Source organism: Sinocyclocheilus grahami, unplaced genomic scaffold (assembly GCF_001515645.1).
Source record: "Sinocyclocheilus grahami isolate Dianchi unplaced genomic scaffold, SAMN03320097.WGS_v1.1 scaffold2353.1, whole genome shotgun sequence".
Taxonomy (NCBI): Eukaryota; Metazoa; Chordata; class Actinopteri; order Cypriniformes; family Cyprinidae; genus Sinocyclocheilus; species Sinocyclocheilus grahami.
In genome coordinates, this window is record NW_015507532.1 from 8,277 (window position 1) to 17,941 (window position 9,665).

The 9,665-nt window shown below is 43.8% G+C and overlaps 1 protein-coding gene across 1 annotated transcript in view; it reads left to right on the plus strand.

The window, feature by feature from the left end:
- Positions 1 to 1,471: 1,471 nt before the first annotated feature.
- The window catches only part of LOC107574819 (protein NLRC3-like), a 21,357-nt gene continuing 13,163 nt past the window's right edge, over positions 1,472 to 9,665 (plus strand). Inside the window, exons 1-2 of the mRNA XM_016261254.1 lie at positions 1,472 to 1,521; positions 1,886 to 2,606. Of these exons, the coding sequence (XP_016116740.1) occupies positions 1,472 to 1,521; positions 1,886 to 2,606 (771 nt within the window). The remainder of the gene's footprint in view (positions 1,522 to 1,885; positions 2,607 to 9,665) is intronic.

Below are 9,665 nucleotides of genomic sequence, written 5' to 3' on the forward strand. Positions count from 1 at the left end.
AGTGCATATACTGTATATATATATATTTAAAAACGTGTTTATGACTCAGTGAACAAGCTGACAAGCTGAGGACTAAATCTCTTCTATTGAAGGATTTTAATATAGCAGTGTTATAATTTATGCTGATATTGATATGTGTAATGTGTCCCCCACAGTTGTTATTATGCACAAACAACATATTGTTTATTGTTCCAGCTCATGAAAAAGGTGTCAAGCCCATTCCACAAATCACCATAAATATGCTAACAGGCATGCACCAGGGGCCTCATATATATATATATATATATATATATATAGATATATAGATATATATCTATATATATATATATATATATATATATCTATATATAGATATATATATATATATATATATATATATATATATATACTAAACAAAAATATAAACACAACACTTTTGTTTTTGTCCCCATTTTTCATGAGCTGACCTCAAAGATCTAAGACTTTTTCTATATACACAAAAGGACTATTTCTCTCAAATATTGTTCACAAATCTGTCTAAATCTGTGTTAGTGAGCACTTCTCATATATATATATCTATATATATATATCTATATATATATATATATATATACATACCGTATGTGTGTGCGTTTGTATATACTGTATATGTATGTATGTATGTATAAAACGTTGCATCGATTTCATTCTCAAAGTGTGCCTGTGCAGAGAAGGCAGATTTTGCATAGGCACAAATAAATCCTGCAGAAGATTTTGTTTACATTCATCCGCACCCCGTGTCTTCCATGAAATAACCAGATATGGAGCTTACACACCTAGTTTACTATGCATAACCTCCTTTTAATACAATTTACATACTGTATGCATATTCCCATCTCACAATTTAACGGTACAAGAAAATATGAGAGATGGACTGTAATGTCAAATCACATTTGATAAAGATCATATAGTGCCCTTGTGACGAGAATGGTACAAAAGTGAATGTAAATGAACAGAGGTGATGTTTAGCCATTTTAAACAGACAATTATTTACAATACAGAATATGTTTAAATGTTTAATAAAACAATTTACAGCAATATACGGCTGTTTAATTACTGTAGTGTTTGTGATTGTTTGTCTCTTCACTTGTTTGTCAGCGGTGGAGATCAAACTATTCAGATTTATCATGGATCAAACACAAACATCTGGAGATGACTGTTTTTTTCCAGAACACAGGTACTTTGAGTAACACATTAAATAACCTTTTATGTTAAACCATACTCAAAATAAACTATTTTTTTATAAGTTTAATATTAATTGAAAACAATAAGACCATAAAGGCTCCAAAACTGTTTTTCATAAAAATACATTTAGAAGTATATTAAGATGATTATCTTATTATATTAAGATGATTCTCATAATAAAGGGTTAAATCTGTTCTGTTTTAGCTCAGTTCATCAGAAGAGATCAGAAGCAGAGCCCAGCTGTGTGTCTATGAAGAGTGACGGGTCTATGCGTGCACCAGTTAAGTTTAACAGTGGAGATACACAGCCTGATCTCAGGTATAACGTTTGTATAAAAATATGATTATTACATGACATTTTACATTATCATATATTATCACAGTTCAGTTCACTATTTTTTCAGTGATTGAACTGATTACAAAGTGCTCTTTACATACAATAATTTGCATACAGTCTCTCTCCGTTTAGTCCAGTTCATCAGAAGAGAACAGAAGCGTCCAGCTGTGTGTCTACAAAGAGTAATGAGTCTATGGTTTGTCAAAAACAATTCAAGAGTGGAGATACACGGCCTGCTTTCAGGTATGACATTTATGTCAAATATATGAATTGAAGATATGATATAGAATATATGAGACATTGGGCTTATTAACTCGAGCAATAATGTGGAATTTTTATTTTACAGAAATGAAGACCTCAGCACGTTTAGATCAAATCTGATGAAGAAGTTTGCGTGTCTGTATGAGGGAACAGCGACGCAGAGAAACCCAACAGTGCTGAATGAGATCTACACAGAGCTCTACATCACAGAGAGTGAGAGTGGAGAGATCAGTAATGAACATGAGGTGAGACAGATTGAGACACAATCCAGGAGAGCAGCAACAGAGGACACAGCCATCAAATGCAGTGACATCTTTAGACCTTTACCTGGACAAGACAAAGCCATCAGAACTGTGCTGACAAAGGGAGTCGCTGGCATTGGAAAAACAGTCTCTGTGCAGAAGTTCATCCTGGACTGGGCTGAAGGGAACGAGAATCAGGATGTCCAGCTCATATTTCCACTTCCTTTCAGAGAAATCAATCTGATGAAGGACAAATCACTCAGTCTTTCAGATTTTCTGCAGATTTTCTTCCCTGAAACAAATGAAATAGAAATATCCAGTGGTGAATATAAAGTGTTGTTCATCTTTGATGGTCTGGATGAGTGTCGTCTGCCTCTGGACTTTAAGAGCAATGTGAAACTGTGTAATATATCTGAATCAGCCTCAGTGGACGTGCTGCTGAAGAACCTCATTGAGGGGAATCTGCTTCCCTCTGCTCTCATCTGGATCACCTCCAGACCAGCAGCAGCTGATCTCGTCCCCTCTGAGTATGTCCATCGAGTGACAGAGGTACGAGGCTTCAGTGTTAGCATGTGCTTTCTTACCAAAGCAACAAAATGGGGGAAATCTCAGAGAATCACATTTCTGGCAGTGAGCAGGAGAGGTGTGTGAGACACACTTACTAAAGCAGCGGAGGAGGTTTGTGTGTTTCTGTGTGAGAGCTGATGATGTAGAGCTCAGTGTGGAAGATGAAGATGAAGATGAAGGAATGAATGTGAGGGGGTCGAAACTGACAGCAAACAGATTTCTTATGTTTATATATTTGTTTTATGGTCTGTATGAATGACATTTGCATTTGTAAAAAATGTCACATTTGGTTTCTTTACTCACAGCTGGTGTCAGTTCATCATTCATGTTCTTTAATCTGTACAGGTTTGCTTATTATGTGTCACACATGAAGGCTGTGCAGTTTTACATTGATTTAAAATTTTTAATTATCTTAAGTAAGAAAATACAGGACATAAAACACTCAGCTAGTTGTGAGAAAGTGAAGAAAATGTATAGCCAGGGACAACATTTGGGGGGAAAAAATTAATAATAATATAAAGCTTGTATAATACATACAACATGTATAAAATATTCTGATCAGTACACAGAAGTCAGCAGCTCTGTCCACAAGCCCTGTGCCGGATCTGTCAGAAGACAGTCCATAAATATAAGTGAAATGTGCCAGTCACGTCATCAGTCTAGCCTTAGAGCCTGATGTAAACGCTTGCTAAGAGGAAAAAACATTTACATGTAATCATTCAGCAGACGCTTTTATCGAAAGCGACGTACAAATGAGGACAACAGAAGCAATCAAACCAACAAAAGAGCAACATTACAATACGCAGCACACATAGCAAGTATTATTTTTTAAAATAATAAATAAGAATGAAAAGTAGATAGAATAGAGTGCTAGTGTTAGAGGTTAATTTTATTTAAATATAATAAATAAAACAAAACAAGTAGACAGAATATAAATAAAACAGAGTGCTAGTGTTAGAGAACACTACTTAACGTATTCTCTTTAGCAAGTGACAGAAAGAGCCCTTGAATCACCTTTTTTCTTAACACCCTCTTCAGAGAGGAGAGAACACATCCTCCAGCAGCACTGCTGAGCAGCATCTGGACAGATCCCATGCTGTGCAGAAACTCCCAGACCTGTCTTGCTTTGCATATGTCTTGCCAAAAGTCACAAGGTGTTCAGCAGAGGAGGAAAATGAATTGGTAATATCTGCCTCTACTCTGCCCACTTAGAAGCCCAGGACAGAAGCTGCCATTTGTTATTTCAGCAGTAATTATTATTATTACCATTGTTATTCATGGGTTTCAGTCACGTGACTTTTGTTGCGGCCACCATTTTTAGGACCTTTAGTAACCTCTCCTTGGTGATCGGAAACCAAAATAACACTTCAACAACAAAAAACAATGGGATTAAAAAAAATAAATAGATACTTTAGGATTAGATCGTTATTTACTGTCAAGCGAACTGCTGACTCCACTAAAGTCTAGTGAAAACTTACTAATTTGACGTTTGCTGATAGGCTATTTATATCTACCTCATACACAATCCCTCTCTGTACACTCAGGCCATTTTCAGTTAAATATTCACCTGCTAGAGACTTGTCCATCGGCTGGGATCCATCTGCCGCACACGGCCTGGATGCCTGTGTACTCACTTTCAGATTTTGGGCCAAATCAACCAAACCAGATGCGACGGCCGTAACTCGCTGACACTGCCACATCCAAGCCGGACTCGGCCCGTTGTGCAGCACGCCAGACTTAGTCCAGTTTCATTTCTATAGCTACTGTACTGCTCATTAATATTTCATTTTAAATTGATAACGTTACCTAGACAAAACGTTTACTTTCATTTTAATTATATAGATTATAATACATAAATAACATGACTTAAATGTCACAAAGCAAGGCCAGACACAACAGGTAAGTGCAAAACAGGATGGTTTATTGACTTGATTAGCAGAAGAATGGAACGGGTGAGGTAAAGGCAGGTAAGTCTCAACACCGTGAATGATTCCAGGGTTCTTATGGTGAGTATCTGATGCCGGTTTCGTTGGAGATCGTGGAACAGATTCCAAGGAGTCGTTGGAGGATCGCGGGAGGAACAGAAGGTAAGTCTTTCTAGGAGAATTCAGTAGAGAGAGTCCAGAACAGTTCATAGGAGTGAACGGTAGACCGGACAGTGAGTGACTGAGATGTGCGTGTATTTGTAGTGCGGCTTGATCGGTGACAGCAGGTGCGGGTGATCAGAACTCAGGTGACTGATCGGGTGATTATCCTGGATGGTGACTGAAGTGACTGATGAATCCCTGACATTACCCTTTTCTCCTGGATGGTAAGTGGGAGTGGAAGTACGCCGAGCATCTGTGAAGGCCTTATGCCTCCGCACTGCACGTTGGAGATGGAGGTGAGCGGAGTCCCACACTCTCTCGCTCACTTGGAACCAGTGGTCTACAGCTGGAACCTCCGACGGTTCTCCTGTCACGGGAAGAGCGGGGACTGGTAACCGAGTATGCACTGAAACGGCGTGAGGCCGGTGGTGGTCTGTCTCAGGGAATTCTGTGCATACTTGGCCCAAGGGAGGAACCTGCTCCAGCTGTTTTGGTCGTCATGACAGTATGCCCGGAGGTAACGCCCGAGTTCCTGGATCTTCTGCTCAGTCTGGCCATTTGTCTGGGGATGGTAGCCTAATGATAAGTTGACCGTGACCCCTAGTAGCCTGAAGAATGCCCTCCAAACGCGGGAGATAAACTGAGGTTCCCTGTCAAAGACTACATCCTCTGGGACTCCAAATTTTCTGAAGACGTGTGTGAACAAACTTTCTGCAGAGTCGAGAGTAGTTGGAAGTCCTTTGAGGGGGATTAGCTTACAGGCTTTGGAAAAACGATCTACGACTACCAAGATGCAGGTATACCCATCTGAGCTGGGTAAGTCAGTCACAAAATTGATTCCCAGGTGAGACCAGGGTCGATGTGGGATCGGCAGGGGCACTAGCTTGCCTACGGGGAGGTGACGAGGGGTCTTGGACATGGCGCAGACTGAGCAACTGCGGACGTACCTGATGATATCACGGGTCATACTGGGCCACCAGTACCGAGCTTGGAGGAGCGAGAGGGTCCGTTGGCTGCCTGGGTGTCCAGAGCCCAGTACATCGTGAACTGAGCCCAGAAGGGATTGTCGTTGGGAAGTGGGCACATACATTTTCCCTTCTGGGCCTCCCAGCGGAGCAGGTTCGGTAAGAGTGGTGGCTCAAATGTCCTCGTCGATGTTCCATTGAATGGGGCTTACAATCAGGGCTGGAGGGAGAATGGGCTCAGGATCGGAAGGTGTGTCTGGAGAGTACATGCGTGAGAGGGCGTCGGCTTTATTGTTACAATTCCCGGGATGATAGGTGATGGTGAACTGAAACCTGGTGAAGAACAATGCCCAGCAGGCTTGGTGAAGGTTAAGTCTCTTGGCTTCTCTGAGGTATTGAAGATTGTTGTGGTTAGTAATTACTGTGAACGGATGGTTTGCTCCCTCCAGACAGTGCCGCCACTCCTCCAGGGCAAGTTTGATAGCCAACAACTCCCAGTTGCCGATGTCGTAATTCTGCTCCGCTGGGGTCAGTTTCTTAGAATAGTATGCGCAAGGCTGGAGGCGAGGAGGCTCACGCCGGTGGTGGAGGCGTCCACTTCCACTATGAACGGAATGTCCGGATCAGGATGATGAAGGATGGGGGCTGTGCTGTAGGCTGTTCTGAGCTTTGTGAGAGCTTCGTGGGCACTGGTGGTCAAGCACAGGGACTTGGGTTTTCCTCGGAGCATGGAAGTCAAAGGAGCAGTGTGGGAACTGAAATCCTTGATGAATCGACGATAGAAGTTAACAAATCCCAGAAATCTCTGGAGCTCCTTTACGGTCTGGGGAAGAGACCACTCCTTGACTGCATCAACCTTCCCCTATTCCATCTGAATTCCTTCCTGGCCGACGATGTAACCCAGGAAATGCACTGTGGGGCGATGGAATTCGCATTTCTCCAGCTTTAAGAAGAGATGGTGTTGACGGAGCTTCTGTAGGACCTGCTGAACATGTTGGCACTTCTCAGGTCCAGCTTCGAGAATATGCAGGCCCCACGGAGTTCCTCGAGGGCGGCCGGGACCAGGGGACGTGGATAGGGCAGTTTCACCGTATGGGAGTTCAGAGTCCGATAGTTGATACAAGGCCGCAAGGCTTCTTGCTCACGAAGAAGAAACTAGAAGCAGCTGGAGATGTGGAAGGTCAGATGAATCCTTGGTTAAGAGCCTCCTTGCGCTCCAGGAATGTTGGCACTTCTCAGGTCCAGCTTCGAGAATATGCAGGCCCCACGGAGTTCCTCGAGGGCGGCCGGGACCAGGGGACGTGGATAGGGCAGTTTCACCGTATGGGAGTTCAGAGTCCGATAGTTGATACAAGGCCGCAAGGCTTCTTGCTCACGAAGAAGAAACTAGAAGCAGCTGGAGATGTGGAAGGTCAGATGAATCCTTGGTTAAGAGCCTCCTTGCGCTCCAGGATGGACAATGCGTATACTCTACCCTTGGGGAGTTTTGCTCCAGGCAGCAAGTCAATGGCGCAGTCCCATGGCCGATGAGGTGGTAACTGGGTGGCTGCCTGCTTACTGAAGACATCCTGGAACGCCAAGTAATCAGATGGGACCGTGACCTTCTCTCGAGGTTCGGGGCTTTCGATGAGGGTAGATGCAACTTGAGCTGAGTGAGATCCTGGGAGCGGAGTAGGTAATGACGTGAGACAGTTGCGGTCACACGAGTCCCATCTGATCTCTGGACAATGGAGAACTAGCCAGGGGCGTCCCAGGATGATATCCACGGTGGGTCCCTCCAGTACCAAAAACATGATTTCCTCCTCGTGTAGAGTGCCAATCTTGAGCATTAGTGTCGGTGCTCGATATTTCACCCACCCCTGTCCTAGCGGTTTTCCCTAGATGGTCTCGACTCGGAGCTCCTGGGCATGACATTTCTGAGGCAGATGGAGACGATTCAATAGGTCCTGGGATATGAAATTGCCCAAGGAGCCCGAGTCGACGAGGGCAGGGACTGAAACAGAAAAGTCTGGGGTGAGTAGTTGTACCGATAGCATTGACAGCGTGGAAATGACAGGGTCTAGTTGGAGGGTACTCACCGCAGGACATGGGGGTCTGACTGGGCAGGTCCTGATATAATGATCCGCCGCAGCACAGTAAAGGCAAAGACCCGCCGCGAGACGGCGAGCACATTCAGAAGGGGTGAGCCGGGAGGTGTCTACTTGCATCGGCTCTGGTACTGGGGAACCCATGCCGGGCGTGACAGACTGGTGGGCTGCTTCGGTGGTGTGGCATGTGGACAGACGCTGGGAAATTTGGTTGACTTTTTGCATGAAGCTTTCCAGTCCAACTGAATCATCATAGATAGCCATTTGAGCTTGTACACGGGGATTCAATCCTTGCCGGTAAGAGCTAAGTAGAGCCACCTCATTCATAATGATCCGCCGCAGCACAGTAAAGGCAAAGACCCGCCGCGAGACGGCGAGCACATTCAGAAGGGGTGAGCCGGGAGGTGTCTACTTGCATCGGCTCTGGGAACCCATGCTGGGCGTGACAGACTGGTGGGCGGCTTAGGTGGCGTGGCATGTGGACAGACATTGGGAAATTCGGTTGACTTTTTGCATGAAGCTTTCCAGTCCAACGGAATCATCATAGATAGCCATTTGAGCTTGTACACGGGGATTCAGTCCTTGCTGGTAAGAGCTAAGTAGAGCCACCTCATTCCACCCGCTAGTCGCCGCCAGCGTTCTGAACCGCAGTGTGTAGTCGTTAATGGAAGACGTGCCTTGGCGTAGCCGCAGTAACTGATCGGACACATATAGCACTCCTGCAGTGTGACCAAAGACTTCTTTGAAATGGTTAGTGAAGGCATCATAAGAATTAATTATGGCACTATTTGCATTCCATATGGCCTTAGCCCACAACAGCACTCTTCCGTTAAGAAGTGAGATCAGGAATGCTACCTTAGTGCGTTCGGTGGAAAACTTCTGCGGCTGCATCTCAATGAACAAGGCCACTTGCAGGAGGAAGCCACCACACTCAGCTGCATCATTCGCGTATGAAACAGGCATGGCCATGGGACTGACAGAGGCAGATTGGGGGGTTGCCGGAGGAAGCAGGGAAGCCCGGAGGGCGTTTACCAGCTCCTCCAGGACTTCTGTGGGTGTGGAAGGTCGAGGATCCATGGAGGTAAATGTATTGGTCCGGTTATCTGTCACAAAGCAAGGCCAGTCACAACAGGTAAGTGCAAAACAGGATGGTTTATTGACTTGATTAGCAGAAGAATGGAACGGGTGAGGTAAAGACAGGTGAGTGTCAACACAGTGAATGACTCCAGGGTTCTTATCCGAGTTCTGATGGTGAGTATCTGATGCCGGTTTCGTTGGAGATCGTGGAACAGATTCCAAGGAGTCGTTGGAGGATCACAGGAAGAACAGGAGGTAAGTCTTTCTAGGAGAATTAAGTAGAGAGAGTCCAGAACAGTTCATAGGAGTGAACGGTAGACCGGACAGTGAGTGACTGAGATGTGTGTGTATTTGTAGTGCGGCTTAATTGGTGACAGCAGGTGCGGGTGATCAGAACTCAGGTGACTGTGATCGGGTGATTATCCTGGATGGTGACTGAAGTGACTCTGATGAATCCCTGACATTAAATCTGTAAACATCTCATTATTATGAAAGAAATTTTAAATTCCATTAAATAACTAGCTTAACCAAGCTGGCATGAGGAAAATTTATTTACAAAACCATGTAATTACACCAAAAAAACAGCAGTTATACAATAAGTGTAGATAAAATATTTAACACATTTTGCTAAATTACCCAGGCTTTTATATGTACACTTGGACTGTAACATTTAATAAATAAAGGTTAAAACATTGCCATTTACCAATGTGTTTTTCAAAACACCTTTAAAATTTTGGGAATTAAACATTTTGTACTCTGTAAAATAATTTAAATAATTGTTACCAAACTGTTACTATGAATTATTTTTAAAGGTAATCAGTGAATACTGTTCTTGGTTGT